The 22,899-nt window shown below is 36.7% G+C and overlaps 1 protein-coding gene across 1 annotated transcript in view; it reads left to right on the top strand.

Moving 5' to 3' along the window:
* AQR (aquarius intron-binding spliceosomal factor) overlaps positions 1-22,899 on the top strand; it is an 83,861-nt gene that overhangs the window by 27,308 nt on the left and 33,654 nt on the right. Inside the window, exons 12-19 of the mRNA XM_045815898.2 lie at positions 606-719; positions 2,307-2,410; positions 5,491-5,593; positions 8,257-8,377; positions 11,477-11,618; positions 14,740-14,918; positions 17,962-18,129; positions 19,952-20,121. Of these exons, the coding sequence (XP_045671854.1) occupies positions 606-719; positions 2,307-2,410; positions 5,491-5,593; positions 8,257-8,377; positions 11,477-11,618; positions 14,740-14,918; positions 17,962-18,129; positions 19,952-20,121 (1,101 nt within the window). The remainder of the gene's footprint in view (positions 1-605; positions 720-2,306; positions 2,411-5,490; positions 5,594-8,256; positions 8,378-11,476; positions 11,619-14,739; positions 14,919-17,961; positions 18,130-19,951; positions 20,122-22,899) is intronic.

Below are 22,899 nucleotides of genomic sequence, written 5' to 3'. Positions count from 1 at the left end.
TTGATGCCATTGCTACGAAGGGAAAGCAGGCCTTCATTAGCAGCAGTAACTAGGCCAAAGAAAGGGCTCAATGGCCATGGAGACTGATGAGAAGAATAAATATCTTAGCTTTCCTCACCTTGCTGCTTTTCCCAAAAGAAGCAGTACACAGAGGAGAGTATCTCCAATTATGAATTCCAAAACCTTCATTCAGAAAATTCTGTATTAAGTGGCATAAGTAAAAGACCTTACGGGTTCCCCCCACTGGTCTAGTTTTGTAAATTTGCAGTCATGGAGTTTGTGTTTTTTCCATTAGTGTTTGGCTTCCTTTGATTAGATCCTTAATGTCTGCTCATTATTGAGGTTGCAGCTTAAGTTCCTCTCTGTAGAAGTAGACCATGTGTATGAAATAGACTTCAGCAATTTATTTACTAGACTCATACTTTATTCGCAGACAAATAACACGTTTGGTATGTTCTAACATACATGTTACGGTGTTTATATTCCAGAGTTCTTCAGCACCTCGGAGAAGTTACGTGGACTTGTTTATTCTTTATAAGAGTTTTTGTTAATGGTTTCTTGTTCTTATGTTCAGACAGTTTAGTAATGTAAATGTATCCTTTCAGCTTTTGGACATGCTTAAGTTCTATACTGGTTTTGAGATTAACGACCAGACTGGAAATGCTCTGACAGAGAATGAGATGACCACAATTCACTATGACAGAATTACTTCTCTCCAGGTAACTGTAATGCACTGCAGCCTGTGATTCTGCTCCGTCAAGTTGGGTCATATGTAATTTAGTTCATGTAGTACAGGTAGAAGAAAGTACTAATTCAATAGTGTTTTCGTACTGAGCTTTTTAAATATTGCTAATTCCAATGAATCCATGGGAAAAGTGGCTTTCTTCAGTCTTGAGAATCCAGATACTGATATTTGACACTCAAATTTTCTATCAGTTATTAGACCAATTTGATGTATATACTTACCACTTTGATTTTATGAAAAAGTATTCCAATATATTGACAAAGTATGTGTGAACATTTTGTACATTTTAAAAATAAACACACATAATGGGACTGCAGTTTGCCAGTACAGCTCATCTGTGTCAACAAAGTACCTTTGTTTGTTTGTTTTGTATTACTGATCTCATCTTACTCCCTCTGGTGGGAGAAAGAAGCTTTTATTTGTCACCTTGAAGAAATTCAGTTCTTTCTGTTTTGAAGAGTCTTTTCGGGTAAAGGTTCAGTCAAAATTGTCTTTCACAATCAACTCCACTATCTCTCAAAGATACTCGCCTCTCCCTCTTCTTTCCCAGAATGCCATCTGGGTATGTGGAGGCACCATGGTAGCCTCATTGTTTTGGCAGAGGACTGATCTGCACAGTGTCCCGGCTCCGATGTCTTTTCCTGCTCTTCTCAGAGCAGTAGTGTTTTTTTGTCCTTCTGCTTCTGCCCTTGAAGTGACCACAGCTGGTGTGGCATGTGGTCTGCTCTCTTGGTACCAGGCAAGGCATGATGATGGTTCCCAAGGAGTTTGGCTATCTCCTTGCTGATGAGGCTCCAGCGTTGCGCTTAGTGGTTGCTAGAGTTCTCCTGAGAGCTGACTCTCATTCATTTCCTAGCTTAAACAGCTCACTGAGACTTGGGTTGCATTGTCATTTTGCTATTACCTGTAGTAATCTCATGGCATCTGATCAATAACCTTGGCAACTCGTGGTGCCATCTGTCATGGGGCATGTGAAAACTTCTGGATCTTCTCCGTGCACCATGGGCATTAAGGAAGACTAGAGATGTTACCTTATACACTCTTACCCAGTCACTGTAATGCTATTTCTGTTTTCTTGCAGCTTACCCCATGGTTGGTTGGGGGTGTTACCCTGAGAGGTCCTATCTTTCCAGAGTTCCAAAGTAAAAGCACAAACCACTGTACTTTTGAATTCTCCCTCAAGCTATCTCTTCAGTGGGAATTTCCCTTTAGTTTTGTTGGGCCAGTTCTTGATAATAAAGTGTATTGTTTTATTTTTCTCCCTCTGTGTCAGTGAAGCTAGCTTTCATGGCTATTTTCATGTATGTTCAAAATACAGCATTAGAAATAAAAAACTGAACATTGACTGGTTTTGCAGTCTTGTTGGAATAATTCTAGTTTTTTCCCATTGTATTGAATGCTTCTGGCTAAATAAGGCAGAGGTCACATATGAGAAGCATATAAGAGAAAGAGAAGTGCATTAATATTTTTAAAATATTATTTTTATTATGTAGTATATAAATTGTAGTTGATTGTATTAATTTGTAGGCGTTAGTTATTTATTTTTTTTTCTCCTTTCTAGAGAGCTGCTTTTGCACATTTCCCTGAGCTCTATGATTTTGCCCTCTCAAATGTGGCAGAAGTAGATACTCGGGAATCTTTGGTCAAGTTCTTTGGACCTCTTAGGTAAGTCAACATGAAAGAACTGAATTTTAATTTTCTTTTTGCTTTTAAACATTTTGTACTACTAGGTAGTGAAACTTACTGTACTACTCTGTTGACAACTAAAACTAGTGCTTCTTTCTGGCAGTTGGTATCTTTAAGTCACTTAGATATAATTATTGATCTTCTATTTTGGGGGGCAAAATTTATATTTTTCATAACTTAAACATTTTTCCTAAATCATAAATTTTCTTAGAGTAGAACATAAAACTGGTATCCCATCAATCATAACATAAAACAGAAACCAGTAAATGGTCATGTGTGATATTAGAAGATGAAAAAAATTTTTATGTTTAAAATTTATGAAATTAGTAATATTCTTTGACACTTAGCTAATATACTATTTTGAAAATGGTAATAGTACATTTATATACATGGTAGGCACTCTACTAACTGCATAAATAATCCTCAAGACATTCATTTATGTGAGGAGTAGGTACCATTTTTGAAATAAGGTCACTGAGACACAGAATTGAAAAGTCATTTGCCTAGATCAAATAGCAAGTAAGTGGCAGAGCTAGGATTCCTACCTCGGTGGTCCCGATTTCAAACCTAGGCAGTCTAACCTTTAACTGTGCTCTTTTATCTCCCCATTGTCCTTAATTCTTGGGAGAAATTATGTTTAGTTCATTGGCTATTTGAAATGAAACAAACTTGGTTTCCACTTGAAAGTTGGTTTGTTTGTTGGTTTTCATAAGATTTAATAATGACTCTTACAATAACACAGAAATCTGTTTCATTCTCTTAATGAACTGTATAAAATTCCATTGGACGATATACCATACTATTTTTTAATCACTCTGCTGTTGACAGATCTTTACTTTCTAAATTTTTGGCCATTACTAACAGTGAATTAATTTTAGAAATGGAGATATTTGCCTTGCTTATGGATGAGAGGACTCAATTAAGGTATGAATTCTGCCCAAATTGATCCATAGGTATAATTCAGTTCCACTTGGAATCCCAACAGGATATTTTCTAGAAATTGACAAGCTTATTCAAAAATTAATATAGAAAGACAAAGAGACTAGACTAAACAAAACCATTTTGAAAAAGAACAAAGTTGGAGGATTCCCACTACCTAATTTCAAGACTGCCTATATGGCTACATTAATCAAGACATTGTGGTATTGAATAAAGGACAGACAGACACATAGATCACTGGAACAGTAGAGTTGAAAATAGACCACACATATATGTTAGTTGATTTCTGACTAAGATGCCAAAGCAACTCCCTGGAGAAAGGGTAATCTTTTCAATAATGGTGAAACAGTTGGACATCTATATGCGAAGTATGAAACTTGACACTTACTTCACACCATAGACACAGACTAACTCAAAATTAATCATAGACATTTATCAGAACCAGAGCTAATAGGACATGGAGGAGAAAAGTTTTGTGATTGTGATTTGTACAAAGATTTCCATAGACCCCAAAGCATAATCCATGAAGAAAAAAAAAATTGATAAATTGACTTTATCAAATTTTAAAACCTACTATTTCAAAGACATTGTTAACAGAATGTAAATACAACCCCAGACTGGGAGGAAATATTGACTGAACACATATCTGATGATGGACTGGTATCCAGAAGTCTCAGAACTCAATAATAAGAAAACAATTTAAAAATAGCTAAAGATTTGAACAGATACTGCTCTAAAGGTGATACATTTCAATTAGGCCAGAGAAAGATACTTAGCATCATTAGTTATTAGAGAAATGCAAATTTAAATCATAATGAGATACCAATTGTAAAAAACATGCATTGTATTGACTTTTGATAAGGATATGGAACAGCTGGAATTCTCATACTTTTGCTGGTGGGAATTCAAAGTGGTAGTGCCTCTTTGGAAAAATGTGACAGTTTCTTGTAAAGTTAAACACCCATTTACTACACAATCTAGTGTTCTCACAGATACACCAAATGAAAATTTATGTTCATGCAAAAGTCTATGGGTAAATATGTATAGTGGCTTTATAGTTGTCAAAACAGCCTTCAGCTGGTCAATGAATAAACACAGTGTGCTACATCTGTATGATGGAGTACTACTCAGCAGTAAAAAGGAACCAACTAAAATGCACACAGTATGGGTGAATTTTAGTTGCATTATGCTAGATGAAAATAACCAGTATCAAAAGGCTATATATAATGTATGATTCCGTTTATATGACCCTCTGGAAAAAGTAAAATTGTAGAGATCAAAAACAGATTAGTGGTTACCAGGGGCTGGGATAGAGTGTGTGAGGGCCTTTGGCCAAAGGTGATGAAACTCTATTTCAGTAATGGAAAGCTGTTCAGCTCACGTTGGTGAATGCACGTTTTCCCAGAATTCCAGTTTTTCACTTGGAAGTTCAAATTTTATCTTTGGTAACAATACTGTCAGTTGTTTTCCTTAAAGTTACTGGTTTATTTTGTTCAGATTTGAAAAGTCTGAATAACCGTGGTTTGTCATTAGTTCTTTCAAGTAAAAATTGTGTGTAAAATGTGTAGTTCCCATCTTGTCACACAGAATTTTTTAAAAACAGATACTCAAGAGTCCAAATTTAATTACATTAGTAATAAATTTTAAGTAGAAGTTTACTTTTAATTAATACATTAATATTACTGCTTCATTAAGGGCATTCTTAAACGAAAGTGGCTTCTTTTCCCCCTCTGCATGTGGCCATAAGGAATGCTATGGCTCCTTATAGTCCTGGTTGGTGCCACTGCCTTCACCTGTGCCAGCAGTTTTACCCACCACTGCTTTTCACTGTGTATGTAAAGATAGTGAGAAAAACAAATAATGTCTTAGTATTAATAGAAAAAAGTATTGTTCTTGCAGACTTACTAGAAAGGTCTCAAGGACCACAGGGGGTTTGCAGAAGACACTTTGAGAACCTGTATTAAGGGGGCTTTCATTGCTGATTTTTTTATTTGCTGTAATATCATAGGATTACATTTGCTAGGTAAAACTTTTTAATCAGTCTATAAAATTACGTGTTTCAAAAATGAAGTAAAATAAGTTAATAAAATATTCTGATCTGAATATTCCTTATTCTGCAGTTCAAATACACTCCACCAGGTGGCATCATACCTCTGCTTGTTACCAACTCTTCCTAAAAATGAAGACACAACTTTTGATAAAGAATTTCTTCTAGAATTGCTGGTAAATATTAATGTTCTTTAAATGTTCCCTATCTTAAAGACATGGATTGATACAAATTTTTTCCTGGACTAAAGGTTAAGTAGGTCATTGCTACCTGTTTTACAATTATATCATCATTTAATTTTTATCAGATTTCTTATCCATTAGATTTCTTAAGTCTTTTACCTTTTTAAAAAAAATTTTTTTAAAGATTTTATTTATTTATTTGACAGAGATAGAGACAGCCAGCGAGAGAGGGAACACAAGCAGGGGGAGTGTGAGAGGAAGAAGCAGGCTCATAGCAGAGGAGCCTGACGTGGGGCTCGATCCCACAACGCCGGGATCACGCCCTGAGCCGAAGGCAGACGCTTAACCGCTGTGCCACCCAGGCGCCCCAAGTCTTTTACCTTTTAAAACTGCTTTATGGCATGAATTCATTCTGTGCAAACATTTATGAGCAGCTTCTGTGTCAGCCACTAACTTAGTGGTTTAAGAATACTAAGGGATTTTTCAGTCATTTTGGAAAATAATGGACTTTAACTCAAACTAATACTTTTTATGTAAGGTTTTATTTTTTAGTGCAGTTTTAGGTTCACAGAAAAAATTGAGAGAAAGGAATGTATTTTAGCTCTAGTAAAATAATTCATATGATGCATGAGTAATTATATCCCCACTATCAATATCTAAGTTGTTTGCAATGTTCACTTTTACAAGTAATGATGTGATCCTCACACATGCCGCTTTGTGCCCATGTGTGGACATTTAGGAGGGTACCTAGAAGTGAAATTATTTGATCGAAGCATGTGCTTATTTAAAAGATAAGATGCAGCCAAATTATCCTCTGAAAGATGTGTGTTCCTACCAACAGTGTATTAGAGTGTGTCTCCTTAAGCTCTTACCAGCACTGGATGTTAGGAGTCATCCCAATTTCTGCAGTTGCGTGGGTAAAAGAAATAATAGCTTGTTTTAATTTTTTGTTTTCTGTCTGCTATGCTATAGGTTGAGTAGTTTTTAGTTTGTTTTTTTATAACTCTACAAACGTACACTGTGTGGGTGTGTATATGCATTTTTTTTACATGAATGGCACCATAATGGGCACACAGTTTTGTGACTTATATTCCAAGCTAATACTTTTAATATAGGGTGTGAGATACAGTCTCTTACTGTACAGAAGATGATAATGCTAGTTTTGGGGAGGTAACCAGAAGCTGTTGGTAGCAGGTGTTTTAAGCCTAATGACAGGTGTTTAAGTGCCAGTTGGAGAGAAATTCTTAGAGTTTTAAGTTTATTCAAGTATGGGAAATACTTTTTTATTGATATGTTTACTTAAGTGAAATGTATGTCTTAGGTCACCATCTTTGCCTTCTTCTCATTATTTCTGACTACAAATGCTTTCCAAAAATGCCTAGTCCTATTTTCTGACAACATGAAATCTTTTCTCATAAGTCAGGTTTGGGGAATTAATAATAAATCCTTACTATACAAAGAAATGAGGATTTCTTTAGGAATCTTTCTAATGGAAAATAGGTTTAAGTATAAGGCTGATCCTATGCCTTTTACAGTCTTACACCTAAGATTTCATCCTTGAAATTTAAATATTTATGCCAAAAAGAAAACATTTTTAAAAATTTATAGCGCTACAGCATTATCTTTCATTTCCTCTCTCTCTCAAAGGATTTCCTTAGGCTTTGGCTTCTTCTAAAATCTGAATTATGATAAAGAAGTAGAAATATGAGTATTATTTAGATGATATCTCACTATTTTCTTTCCTAAAATAATACTGTCTCCACTGAAGAGAATGTGACACATTTTTCACATGTATCATTATTTTAACATGTTATTTAGGTAACAAGCTTATTTCTGTGTTTGAGATAGATGACTGTAATATTAACAATGGAAATCTACATAGAGGTCATGAAGTCCAACTCTCATTTTACAAGGAAAACTGAGGCCAGGTGTTTTTGTGTGTGGGTTTTTTTTTTTTTTTAAGATTTATTTATTTCAGAGAGAGAGACAGCGTGAGCAAGGTGGGGGGTGGTGGCTGAGGGAGAGGGGAAGCAGATTCCCCTCGAACACGGAGCCCAGCGCTGAATTCTGTCTCCTGACTTGAAGATCACGACCTGAGCTGAAACCAAGAGTCAGACACTTAACCGACTGAGCCACCCAGGCACCCCCAGGTTTTTTAATAAACAGAATTTTCCAGATTGTTTAATTAGTAGAAGAATGAAAACTATAATCTAGGACTTAGGGCTTAATATTGGTGAATATTAAGTGCTGTGGTTTTTAAGGGCTTGGCATATGCCAGGCACTTTGATGCTGTGTATGCCGTTTCATTTTCATAAGAAACCCGAGAGGTGATTGGTATTTTATCTGTTTTACTGAAAAAGAAGCTAAGATCAGGGAAGTTGAAGGAACGTGCCCAGTTTTTACGTAGCTCATAAATTAGAGGTACTTGGCATTGAACTCTGATCTGCCTGATTTTCCAAAGCCCATCATAATTGATGCCTCTCTCGTCTTTGATTTATGGAGAAAGTAGAAAAAGGAAAAAAAACCTCATTTTAAGTGCTACCATAACTGAAAGACATGAAACTTCTCATTCTGTACTTTATGTGAATTTCTCCATACATTATTTTGATTAAAAAATGATGTGCTTCTAACTTTCTGCATGGTCCTGCTTCTTTCAGGTATCTCGTCATGAACGTCGAATTTCTCAGATTCAGCAGTTGAACCAGATGCCTTTGTATCCAACTGAGAAAATCATATGGGATGAAAATATTGTCCCAACTGAGTACTATTCTGGGGAAGGTATGGCAGAGAAGTACAGGATTCAGGTGTACCATGAAATTTAGTGTAGAATTTATCAGATGTAACTAAAAATACTCCTATCTGTTACATGCGTTAGGATCATTTTCTGGTACCCTCAAGTTCAGTTTTAAAACTAGAAACTATTCAGTATATTGAATGCATAGTATTAAGGATTTTTTTTTTAAAGGTTTTATTTATTTATTTGACAGAGAGGCAGCCAGCGAGAGAGGGAACACAAGCAGGGGGAGTGGGAGAGGTAGAAGCAGGCTCCCAGTGGAGGAGCCTGATGTGGGGCTCCATCCCAGAACGCCGGGATCACGCCCTGAGCTGAAGGCAGGCGCTCCTTGGATTTTTATTAAATTTAACCATGCCCTAATTTGTGTGTGTGTGTGTGTGTGTGCGCGCGCGCGTGTGCTGCACACACATGCTCGGACACACACGTGTAAACATATATTGGGATGATATATGGATGTGATATATCCATATATGGATGTGATATATATATCCATATATGGATGTGATATATATATCCATATATGGATGTGATATATACATCCATATATCATCCCAATATACATATATATACATCCATATATCATCCTTTATAAAATAGGACCGTAAGCATGAAAACTATATTTTAAGGAGACCTAATAGTAGAAGTTTAGCTCTCATTATGTCACTGTGAAAGGCTTTGTTTAGTAGTGTTTTTTTCAAAGCCTTTTTTAGAAGTTCTTTTGAATTCCTTGTTAAGCCAACTAATGACCACCCAAAATTGTCATTAGTTAATAATAAACCCTTAGTGTTGATTAAAAGTAGTTATTCCCTGGTTTGTTTACTTATCTATTTCAACAGATTTGTTCCTAAATGCTTTGTTCATCTGCTAAGGATGAGAATTTGCCACAGTTGAGTGTATGCTGAAGTACATTCTGACATATTTTGAAGGCATATTTAAAAAAAAAAATTAAGGAAGTTTTTTGAGCAACGGCATCATTATGAGAAGTTTGGCTATGTTATAGACAGCACCAGTGTTAATTTACTTAAAAGAAAAAATGGGTACTTCAGAGTCCTATCCTGAAGCTGTAACTTCAGGAAAGCCAGGGCACCGAAGTCGTGCTAGATTTCAGAATAGGCAGTCTTCGTATTTTTTGTTGTTGTTGTTCTTACAAAGGTCAGTGCCTTGTTTTTTCACTTTTCTAATTTGTTCATGCTAAAAGCATTTACGACCCATGTATCTAACTCTGTCTGATCAGTTCCTAAAAGGCAGATGCTTCTTAGTATTCTCTCTTGTCAGTACAGAGCTTACGTGTCCTTAAACATGTGCATAGTCCTACATCTAGCTTTTGGTGCTACTCAGTGATGCTGCTCTGGGTTTAAAATACATTTACTTAGGATATGAAGTATTGTTCTTCTCTCCCTCCTGTAATTAATGAAGGTTAAGGAAAGTATGGCAGAACAGTATTAGTTGTCAAGTGGTTTAACTGTAATAAAGCTGTCTTCAGATACTTGGCTGTGTCATGCCATTGTTTTTTAGTGACCATGGATGGCACTTTGTTTAGGGGCTCAATGTCTGATGCTAATAAATAGGCAAAGATCAAAGCTAATACGGAACGTTTATGCAGACTGCTTCTAGCTCCCAAGAAGAGAAAATAAGTGTGAAATTGGTACAGATATTTAAAAAAAAATCAGTTAAGAATTGTAAAGAAAATCCTTGTAAAATTTTTTCACCCTCATTTTGAACCTTTTTAAGAAAATAAACACAAATATGGAAAGCCACACAATGTAAACATAGGGCTTAACGAATTACCATAAGGGAAATAACCACCTTATTAGCTATCCCAGAGCCTTCCCATAGGCTCCTTCCCAGTTGCTGCTTCTCCCTCCACCTGAAAGTAACCATTTTTTTACTTCTATAGCAATCACTATATATTCTTCATAGTTTTATCACCTACTGTGCATCCATGTATGATAGTCAATCTTTTCCATTTTTAAAATGTCTTTTAACTTCACAAATGCCCTCTGCAGCCCTTCCTTTTCTTTTGAAGATCCTGAGTTGTTTGATTTGTATGGTTTCCCACAGTCTAGTTTTTTCTAATTGACTACTCAGTGTACAGTTGAGTATGTCTCTCTGCTCTTTACTTTTCTTGCAGATTGGCAGCTGAATGCAGAGGCTTGGTCAGGCTGACGTTTTCTGTCTGGCAAGATTCTTGGTGGTGCTGTATTCTTTCATAAGAGGCTCAGAATGTCTGGTGGTTGTGTGTGTGTGTGTGTGTGACATAAGTAGCCATTGCTGCTTAATGGCTAGATTTGTTAATTCAGTGGCATTTGTAAAATGGTGACATTTTAATTCTTTTTTTTTTTTTTAATAAAATTATGCTGTCCAAAGAGATACTCCTTCAGCTTCTGGCCTGAAAGATACTGAGAAAGATTATAAATCAGAATTTGCTAACATAAATGATGTAAAATTTTTTTTTACATTGATGTTTTTTTGCCATTAGGTTTGTTATTACTTTGGTAAGAATGGATACAGATGATGAAAATAATATGATTTTCCAGTAAAATGTGTTTATTTTGAGGTTTTTTTTTTTTTTTTTAAACCCTTTTGGTATTGCAGCTGAGTGCCTATTCACTTATTACCCGAGGGAAATAGCAGTTAGTAGAGATATTAGAAAGAATATTGTTCATTAATACAGTCGGAGAAGGGAAATAACTCCAGGCATAGCATACCAATACCTTATCCTTGAAGTCTAGCCAAACAGCAAAGATTCAGAGTACAATAGTGCTCATTGGAGATAGAGTAATACGTCGTAATATACTGACTAATTAGCTTTCATGGTAAATTTGTCATGGGCTTAGTTTATGGCCATATGCACTGTTATATGTATTAATGAGATTTATCCTTCCCAACTCTTAATAGATAACATTTGTTAACTTGGTTTTTCAATTTCTGTGTGAAAATAAAAATAGGACCTTATCAAATATGCTATATTTCAGACATCATTAAATTAAACTCTCACCAAATTTGTAGTGCATTTCTTTATACATGGTGCAGCTGTCTGATTAAAAGACTAATTCAAATGTGGATGTTGTTTTCTTTTTCAGGTTGTCTTGCTCTTCCCAAGTTGAATTTGCAGTTTTTGACTCTTCATGATTACCTCTTAAGGAATTTTAATCTCTTCCGCTTAGAATCAACTTACGAAATTAGGCAGGACATCGAGGATAGTGTCAGCAGAATGAAGCCATGGTTAGTAAATTGGTTCCACTTGTCATGAAGAGGTGCAAACAGTGACTGACATAACTTCTGTCAGAAACCTCATAAGTGTATTTAGAAGCAGTATGCCTGGCATGAAGATGCCCTCCAACATATAAGATATTTACTCTTTGAGAAATTCTCTAATGTGGATTAGAGTATATCAAAAGAGCTAAAATACATGATATGTATCTGGGTACTTGGGGGTGGGGCTGGGAGAATGGGGATAAGGGAGGAGAGATCTTCATTCTTGGAGGATGGTGCGGGGAGAACTGTAGAGGGGACAGTAGGTTGGACATTAGCAAAAGGGTAAAGAGGGAGGGTATGGGCTGACCAGCAGGCGTGTACTAGGGCAGGATGGTTTAAGCTCTGGGCGCTTATGATAAAGGGGTCTTCTACCCCAGCTGCTCTTGTGGCTGTCACCAGTATCTCAGTTAGCCTCTCTAAAGAACTTGGCAAGAGATGAGGAGCATTGCTGAGCATCACAGAGACGTTGCAAAGTCTCCCCTGGTCCTCCATCCATAGATTACCTTGAAGAAACTAAACCGTCAGGATTTACTTTGGGGGCCAGTTGAGCAGGTCTTTTCATTTGAGGAAGTCTTATGCTTAAACTCAGCTCCCCACTTGCTAGCTCATGTCTGGGATTCTGTTAGCTAAGAAAAGACTTGCATTCTAGTTATCGTAGGCAGCTCTGCATTATGAGATCTGCGAAGGTCCATTTTGATTTTTAGACATGACTAATATAAGATAAATGTCCTTCATTCACTATTTCATTCTATGTATGAAATTGATGAGGGTAAGTTATATATAATGACTATAAACTAGTAACATTAATTCTATAAAATGAATTTTTATTACATTCTGGTCACACCATGCTTACACATACACTTATACTGCATTCTGTATGAAAAGCATAACAGTTTTTGAATGTGAACGGATTCAGGTATCTTCCAGGCTTCTCTCCTGACTAATTACAAAGAGCTACGTGGACACTATGATTATGATCTATTTTTTTCACTTCCACGTTTTATTTCATACACAGTTCTATTTTTTAATTGGTTATTATGTGACAAGTTATTCTGGGTGAGACTATAAAACACAACATAATAACCAGTTGAGTCAGTAGGCAGGCTAGCACTGTGAGGTTTGTGTACTTGCTGGCTGATCATCCCTGCCCACAGCTTTGCTGGAATTAGTGCCCATTGTCGGCACCCCGGGGGTGTACTTGATCAGAAAGCTTCCTTTCAGTTTACGGTTACCTTGGGTTTACATGCTCAGATTCTGGACCTAATTTTGGCCATTTTGCAAACTAGGGATTATTAACTAGCAGTTTATCAAATAGAATTCACTTATATTTTACTTAAATGCCAATAAAGCAAAAATACTTAATTGTTCTTATGGTCTATTAGTAAAGGACATTTTTTCAAATTATACTATTTTCTGCTAAGGGAAAGAAAATGTCACTTTTGGAAGTTAACTTACGATAATAAATTTTTCTAGATTTTCATTCCTAATTGCCCATTATTGAAGGCTTTTAAAAAGGATGAGATCTAAAAAGAGGCCAGGCTTCTTCCTGTTTCTTATGTGCTGAAGGTGGAGAAGTAGGGGCATAAATTTTACTCAGCACTTGATACTAATGATCATGTATTCAGGCTGCTGAAACCGCCGAGCAACATAAGGGAGAGGGTACTTATGAGAGGCAGAAATCTTTCCTTTTTAATCCTTCATGTTGCAGGTAGATTTTATAAGGGAGGAAAAAAGAGTTGGGAAGAATAGGTCAGTGGTTGCCTGGGGTAGTAACAGGACTGACTGTAGTCAGATGAGAGGGATCTCTTATCCACAGGATGGAAATGTTCTCAAATTTGATTGTGGTGATGGATGCACAACTCTGCAGATTTACTAGACATTATTGAATTGTGCATTCACAGTGAATGAATTTTATGGTATGTAATCTATATGTAGTAAAATTGTAGGAAATGAAGGAGGTGATAGTTATTAAAAAGGGTTAGACACAAGGCAATATCTTTTAGAAATTCCCTGTCCTAAGCAAGTCACTGGATGCAGAACATTTATTTTTAATTAGTTTCACTCTTTGATGTTGTGAAGTTCTACAGTTTTTTCTTACAGCACAAAGCCTTTACCTGGGATGTAGTTTTTCTTTATCTGTGTAAGCGTGTCATTTTTGGCAGTACTTCCCAGTTTTGGAGTGCTGCTGCAGTATTTATGTTATAAATTTCCCAGACTTAATGTAAAATCTAAAGCACCAGTTAGATTAACATAAGAAGAAAGAATGATATTTGAATATTAGTAATTCTGATTATTACAACTAGCTTGATTATTTTTTTTAATAGATTTTATTTATTTCTTTGACAGTAAGAGAGGGAACACAAGCAGGGGGAGTGGAAGAAGGAGAAGCAGGCATCCCGCTGAACAGGGAGCCCGATGCGGGGCTTGATCCCCAGGACCCTGGGATCATGACCTGAGCCGAAGGCAGACGCTTAATGACTGAGCCACCCAGGCGCCCCTAGCTTGATTACTTTTACCCCCAATCCATGGCAGTATCTTTTAAATGACTCAAATATTACGCCCTAAAGGAAGCATTTGTATAGATACTATTATTTGTTGGTTTGTTTTTAATTTTTAAAATTCTACCTTGTTCTAAAACAGCTTGTAGAAATACCTAAATACATAAAATGTAAACAGTTGAGACTATCTTGATGAAGAGAGGAAAAGGGTAAGAATTATTATAATAATCTAGATTATAATAAAAATAGTAATATTTTATATTTTTATATTTTATAATTATTATTATAATAGATTATTCTTTGGCAAAATGCCTCCACTCTTACGAATGTAGAGTTAAATTTTTTTCTGTGTATGTGGGATACTCCTCTCTACTTCCTTTTCTTCATTGGACCATATTTGCCTATTCATCCTATTGAATGTATTCCCTATATATCGGGACTTAATTTTTTTTTTTAAAGTTTAGAAATAAGAGTTATTAATGTCAGGGCTTAGTAACTAAGTTTGTGTTCCTCCTTACTAATTTTACTTGACAAAAATTGGGGAAAAGTCATTTTTTGTTGGAGTAATCATGCACTTCTTTGGTTTTCAGGCAATCTGAGTATGGTGGTGTAGTGTTTGGTGGTTGGGCACGAATGGCCCAGCCTATTGTAGCTTTCACTGTAGTTGAGGTTGCCAAGCCCAACATAGGTGAAAACTGGCCAACCCGAGTTCGTGCGGATGTTACCATCAATCTGAATGTCAGAGATCACATCAAAGATGAATGGGAAGGTAATTTTCTATTTCAAAAAATAAAGTTACATTTTTGCTTTTTTAGTTTATAGACTTAGAAAATTGATGAAGCACTTTTACTAAGCATTACTCTCCTAAACATTTATGAAATTTTATCTTTAAAAGTTGTCTTTATAATTATTAGTAGTAAAAATATCAAGAATCATACAAGAACTTATATTGAATGTATTAATACTTTAGGAAAAAACAAAATAGCATGCAAATGACAGTATTTTGAAAATTGGAGTTTGCAAAGCTGAAAGTAGAGCTCTTTAAATCCCAAATTTAGTAAGATAATATTTATGAATTTGTAGGACCAATACAAAGAGAATCAAAGTATTACTGTTCACTCAAGAAAGGGGGAAACCCACGTATAACTTGCACACATGCAGAGCTAGTAAGGAAAATTGGCATTTTTAAGAGATAAAAAGCCACCAAAGTGAAGAGACTAGGGATGCATACAGTTGCTGGAATATAAAGATACAAAATCAAAATTAGACAAACTCAAAAGGAATTTGAAGGGGATATGGTAAAACAACTCAGAAAGAAATAATAATATTTTAACAATTTGTACCAAAGGAGGAAGTTAGATGAAGAATTAGTGATATTAAGTGTATTCAAGGATAAATAATAGATGCAGGGAAATTAGAGCAGTTATTTCCCCTATTCTTTCCTAGGCAAGATTTTAGGGACAGGAGTTCTGTGTCACAAGGAATTTTATTTAGAGGCAGATATGTTCAGAGTTACTAAGCCAAGTAGAGACTGAAAGCATTGATAACACCTGTGCCAGAAATGACGCATGACCTAATTTTTAAGTGGCACTTTTATATTTTTCTCCCAGCTGTCTGTGAGAGCTCTTGCTTGCTCTTCTGTTGTGAGAAACAGTAGCTGGGAGATTTTATCTTCTTCCACCTTCTTGGCATGCCAGAGGGAAAGGGATAGTCCCTTAATGGATCAGTTTTCAGAAAATATTACTCCTAATATAGCTGTTTATAGCCATAGGGACTATATGGTATGTTTATCTAGTAATTCTGAAGGAATCCAGCAGCAAAGCTGGCCACATGTTTAACAAATGGCCACTGTAGTGGTTGTAGTTTGTGACAGATTGTTTTTGTGATTCCTATATCCTTCAAAGAGTTCCAATCTAATCTAGTGTGTTACACGTCTAGAATACTGTATATTTTTATTGTTGCTAAATCTTAAGAAAGACATTAAGTTGCTGGAAAAGGTTTTATACTTACTACCTTTGGCTTTTAAGAAGGTATTAAAATAAATACTGTTTTACACAGTTACCTAAACTCCTTTTCGTCATTACTTCGGAGACTTTTATCAGAAGGACATTAAACAGTCTTTTTCCCCCCTTTCGTTCTTTTAACGATTCTCTGATAGAATGAGAAATGTAGTGGATAAATTTTTGATGGGCAGGAGAGAGTACAGTAGGGTATTGTGGAACAGGTGATTCATAGGATAGGGCACGGTGGGGAGAGGAATGTTTTCTGGGAGGCCAAAGCCAAAATCACTCCCTGTGTTGATCACAAATGGAGTAACTAATTAGAAAACGGAGGCAAAAAATGAGAGGGAGGTTCTGTAAGTAGTAATGAATATTGTCCTGTAGAAATTTGTCCTGTAGTTTTGAAGAGTTTAAGCTAAATACATAAAACATTCTTCTTATTCCTTCAAAAAGGTAATGAAGTTCAGGCCATATCTTCTCCATTACCCCATTTAAAATTAAGGAAACTGAATTAACGACACAGAAATAACTGGATTCTGCTCCGGAAGGCACAGCCAGGATGGAGTGGATACATAATGGTTTAAAGGAGAAAGGTAGTTGAGCTATTACATAAGGGTTTTTTTAAATGTAGATCTGAGATGCCCCACAGGGAGATGATCTGCCTTAGTAGGGAACAGGCAGTCATCCCTCAGTGATGCCAAAAAGTGACACTGGTCGGTACTAAATCTCAGGGCCACCCCTTTCACTCGAAGACTTAGACGTTGTAATGAGTTGTGCAGATCAGAGTCCGAAAGGCAGCACAACTCAGTAGAACAGTTCCTCTTAGTTCTCGTTGCTTCTCCTGCTTCTAATTTGTTGGGAAATAAACAATAAAGTAATTATTATGAATCAGAGCAGTTATTACTAGCACATTTAAACCCCACTCCATATTAAAACAAACCAGAATGGTCTCAGTACTGTTAGCCACACACTGACATTGCTGATTTGATTTAGTTGTATATCTTATTACCAAAGTTATGAGCAAGCAGACTGTTTGTTTGCATTTATGTCCTACAGTGGCTAACAAAACGAATCAGGAAAGCGATGAAGATGAAGTGGTTTGACATCACATGGATATGTGGTCTAAATTTCTGTCCCTTGTCTTCTGTATCTCTACTTTTAATAGAGCTGGGGATCCAGTCGAGTCCAGTATTTGGTCTAATGACTGAGAAGCTATGGACTTGGGCACATGTTTCCTATTTCTTGACATTTACTTATAAAAATTTTTATTTGCCAAATGAAACTATATATATTCAACCATGTTCTCAATATTGTATCTGTAAACAATGCTTTTGTGCCTTGATGAATTATTCTTGAGTTGACCTCTTTCAGGGAATGCAGTTAGACTGTTGTTGGAATGACAGTGATGGATAGTTTAAACTGATGTTAGAAACCTGCTGAATATGATACAGATGGATTATATGCCAACCATATTTTTGGTTACTTATTAAGAATGCTAAAAATAAGAATGATGATGAGCACCCAATTTTGGAGCTGTAACATGACTTGGAGGGCTTATTCAGTAGTGTATTCATGGCATAAAAGTTTCTAATTTTAATATAAAGAGAAATTTTCATTTTAATTATTCCTGTCAAACATTGAATTTTAAAGATTATAGGAAAACCCGTAATTATATTACAATGCAAATATAACCACTGATCACCTCTGGTACTTTAAATGTTTCTTATCTCTCTTAAGAGGATGAGAATTTGCCAACAAAAGACTAAAAGCAATAACATTCTAATAAGTGAAAATGTCTTTATGTTTTACCAGGTCTTCGTAAGCATGATGTATGTTTTTTAATTACTGTACGGCCCACGAAGCCTTACGGTACTAAGTTTGACCGGAGGAGACCTTTTATTGAGCAGATTGGCCTGGTTTATGTCAGAGGCTGTGAAATCCAGGGCATGCTGGATGATAAAGGGCGTGTCATTGAAGACGGTATGGCGATCTGTAATTTTGAAAGAGTGTGTGTACATAATAAGTTTCTGTGCCTTTTTTTCTTTTTGTGTCTTAGGTAATATTTTTTAGTTACTTTACGTACTAAATCAACACAAAGGATTATATGTAAAATATGTGTAAGGTACCTACCACCCACTTTTAGAAATAAATAATATGGTTTCTAAACTTTTTGTTAGATATTGGAAAGGACAGGAGCTTTTGAAATTACCTTTATTTAAAACTTTCCTTTTATAATACTTTACAGCATTGCTTTTTTAAAACCTCTAAACACATATTTGCCTAATTCTTCCTTCTTTAGTTTTATTGATTTGATTCATTGTAGCAGTGGCTCTCAGTTGGGAATAGCACTACCCTGCATTTTGAAATGTATCATGGTATTTATCTTTTTTTTTTTTTTTTTTTTAAGATTTTATTTATTTATTTGACAGAGATAGAGACAGCCAGCGAGAGAGGGAACACAAGCAAGGGGAGTGGGAGAGGAAGAAGCAGGCTCATAGCAGAGGAGCCTGATGTGGGGCTCGATCCCATAATGCCGGGATCACGCCCTGAGCCGAAGGCAGACGCTTAACCTCTGTGCCACCCAGGCGCCCCATCATGGTATTTATCTTGTTATGTGCTCAGGATAGTAGTAGGGGATGGTGAGCTATTGGCATTTGATGGATGGGGGCTAGGGATGCTAAACATCTAAACAGAGCTGCCTTGGGGCACCTGGGTGGCTCAGTTAAGTGTCCAACTCTTGATTACCGCTCAGGTCATGATCTCAGGGTCGTGAGATCAAGCCCCGCTTTGGGCTCTGTGCCAAGCTTGGAGCCTGCTTAAGATTCTCTCTCTCCCTCTCTGTCTGCCTCTCCCCCATCCCCCTCTCACGTGCACACACATGCCCCCACTCTCTCTCTTTCTCTCTCAAAAAGAAAAAGTTTAAACAGAGCTGCCTTGTAGAAGGAATTGTCATACCTAACATGCAGACATTACCCCATTTAGAAATACTGCCATATAAGATTAGTCAGTTCTTTGAGTTCTTAGGGTTATCATTGACTTTTCTTTGAAATTCTTTCGTATGTTGTCCTGACTTTTTTGTTATACTTACTGTTAAATTATAATTGCATTATATCCAGTGCTTATTTTCCAATTTGTTTGCCAAACTTCTCTCAGAACTTGAATTAGCTTCTACTACCTGTGATTTTAAGATTGCACCATTGCTAAAAGGGCTGAAACTAAACTGATCTTATCGCTGGAATAAAAGAAAATAGGAAAGGTGGAATAAACATAAGGCCACATATTGGGACCAGTTAGGCAGCTAAGACAAAAGTAAGGAGAAGAGGCAAAGGGGCAAGAAAAAGCCTCTGAGCTATCAGCTATTAGTATATGAAATTTCCTTTTACACTGGTGATAATTAGGAGTGGAATGTGGAAGGATGAAGAGAGTGATCGGTTGAATGCTTACTCTAGGTAAGGCTGTAGCAGGCGCTATAAGTAACTGACAGAAGTAACGCTGTTTGACTTCGATGCTCTTACTTTGGTTGAGAACATATACAGGTAATTGCAGTCCATGGCACTGCATCATAAACATCACATCACAAACATTTTTCGGGGGAAGAAATGGTAAGAATTTAGGGAAAGAAGAAAATATTTTCAGCTTCTAGGCATTTGAGATGGATGAGTGGAAAACATTCTGCTCAGGGGAAGGACTGGGGTTCAGTGTGGACAGTTTACTCATCATTTCTAGAAAAGGAATACTGCCGACTGACTTTGATACTTGAAAAGTATATATTTCACTTACCGCACTTTTTCAAAATGTCTAGGACCTGAGCCAAGACCCAATCTTAGAGGAGAGTCAAGGACATTTAGAGTGTTCTTGGATCCAAACCAGTATCAACAAGATATGACAAATACTATACAAAATGGAGCAGAAGATGTGTATGAAACTTTCAATATCATAATGAGGAGGAAACCAAAGGAAAATAACTTTAAGGTAATTTTTAGGCTATATAACTGAAAACACTGTGTCCTAATTGAGTAACTTCTAGAACACAAATCCGTGGATACTAGGTAGAAGAATGTTTTATTAAGGAAATGATCCCTGCTTTTATTCTGCTTGTAAACAATTCTTTTATATTCTTAACATGTAGACTTAAATATAAAAACTTAAGATTTACTTACTAAATCTATTTTGTCTTTAGATGAGTTTAGAAACTTACAATATAAATTAATCCAGGTCAGCCTCTTTCCTTGCTTTTTGTATATTAGATGCCCAGGATAGCCAGTATAAGGTAAAGGAAACGGCTTGTTTATTTGTTTACTGGGAGTTCTTTTTTAAATCAAAAGTAAGTGCACTTCCAAATCACTTTATGAATACAGATGTGAAACCCCGTGGCTCTGAATTACTTTATGATATAACGTGTTTTACTCATTAGCAGGAAAAGGGAGGTTTGGGGGCTAGAGAATTTTACTTTTATAATTTAATGGAGATAAGGGGTTTTGACAAAAGATTTTTTAATTATTTGAAACTACTATATTATAAAATGTAAGCATTGAATGGTTTTAGCATTTGATAACACTACCTTCTGCACAAGTACCTTTCTTTTTTCTCTCCCCTAAAACATAGTGCTTCTTATGCATTATCAGTTTATTACCTTTTTTTTCCTGTTCTTGTGATTAAAAAAAAACGACTTCACATATAAAGGAATTTATTCCGCATTTTGCCCTATTGTAAAAGACAAAACAACAGAAGTACTCTTGATTCTTTTTGTCTCACGCTGCGCATCTAGTCCATCAATCAGTCTGGTTAGCTCACCACCTCCACTGACACCTCGTCCGAGTCACCTTCATCTCTCACTTCCCTGCTTCCATTCTTTTTTTTTTTTTTTCTTAAGATTTTATTTATTTATATGACAGAGAGACAGCCAGCGAGAGAGGGAACACAAGCAGGGGGATTGGGAGAGGAAGAAGCAGGCTCCCAGCGGAGGAGCCCGATGTGGGACTCGATCCCAGGACTCTGGGATCGCGCCCTGAGCTGAAGGCAGACGCTTAACGACTGAGCCACCCAGGCGCCCCTCCCTGCTTCCATTCTTGACGGCTCCTCCCCTTCTGCTATTCTCTACATAGCGACTGAATATAAATTATGCCTCGGTACCCTGTTCAGCACTCTTTAATGGTTTCCTATCACAGGAGAAAATTATTACCATAGTCAAGAGGCTCCTTCATTATCTGTCCTCCGGCCACCCCTCCCAGCATCATTTTCTAACACCATTCCCTGATTCACTCCATGCCAGATGTCCTGACCTTTCCGCTGTTCTTTAAGGATCCAAGCCTTTGTCCGTGGTCTTCCCTATACCAGCACAGTCTTCCTCCCAGGTATTTACGTGGTTCGCTCCCTCACTGCAGGTGGGCAACTATGCTTAGATGTTACCTCCTGAGAGAAGCTTTTTTCTAGAAACTTCACCTAAAGGAGCATCTCCCCTTCTCCTCATTCTTAATCCGATTATCTTTATTTCTCCTCACAGCCTTTTTTATATCTGATGACTCTATATTTGTTATTTATCTGACTTCACCATTAGAATACAGGTCTGTGAAGGCAGGGTCTCATTTGTTTGTCTCTGTTTTGTTTCTCAGTAATGATTGAATCTCAGTCACTTTCCTAAAAACGAAGAAAGTTCCTTCCTTATGTTCATTCATTTGACCATTTTATTTAATGCCCAACCGTGTGTCTGGCATTGTGCTAAGTTGTATGGAGCCAATAAAGATGAGTAAGACACAGCTAATATTTTTAGGGAATTTAGACTACTAATAAGGCAGTTAAAAATATAAACAAATAATTACCATGAAATGTTAGAAAGTGCCAAAAGTCATAAGAAGGATGCAGATAAAAGTGTCATGGAAGGGGCGCCTGACTGGCTCAGTTGAAAGAGCATGCGACTCTTGATCTCAGGGTCGTGAGTTCGAGCCCCATGCTGGGTGTAGAGATTACTAAAAAAATAAATAAATAAACTTTAAAAAACAACAACAACAACAAAAGTGTCATGGGAGGTCAAAAGAGGCATTCAGATTCTGATCCAAGAAACAGGGGCAGTGATTAAGTCTCCTGTGTTTGGGAAAGGACAGATGTCCTTTTGGTGTCGTCAGTGCTTTGTTACATACCTGGGCAGCATCCCTTATTTCCTTCTCTCTTCCCCAGTTCGTACAGCCTGTTCTGACGTGGCTATTCCATTGCCCAACTAGTTGCACTAAATCGCTTCCTCTGCCCTAGCCCTGTTCTCCTCCTGGTCAGCCACCTGTTTTTCATATGCCTCCACTGATCATTTCAGTCAGCTTCTCAAAACATTTCTGTGACTTTCCATTAATGATGAAATAAACCAAGGCTCCTTCACAGATCCTTTGCTTTGAGCTAAATTGAAATGCCACTTTCCTCCATGAAACCATTCCTAAGGTCAAAAGTCTCCCCTGCATGCGTCTCTCGCCTACTTGGACCTGTGTTCCCGTTGTATTTTGTAATATTCTGTATTATTGACCACATTCTGCTGTTTTGTGTCATTGCTTACAGACATATTTCATCTCCCTACTAAAATTCTTTCTTAGCGAGTAGAGCTCTTGTCTTACTCTCATTATGTGAACATACTCATTTATCTGTCCATCCAGTGATTTACCCCTCTCAGGGTCAAACTTCCCAGATCCCTGCTCTCGTGGAAGTGATATTCTAGTGGGGGTTAGACAGATGATAACAGGTAACTAAGTACTTGAATAAGAGAATTTC

This window comes from Ursus americanus, chromosome 36, assembly GCF_024610735.1.
Source record: "Ursus americanus isolate L20-20 chromosome 36, mUrsAme1.1.p, whole genome shotgun sequence".
Classification (NCBI taxonomy): domain Eukaryota; kingdom Metazoa; phylum Chordata; class Mammalia; order Carnivora; family Ursidae; genus Ursus; species Ursus americanus.
Note: the sequence above shows the minus strand (reverse complement) of the source record. Positions and strands in the feature narration are given on the sequence as shown.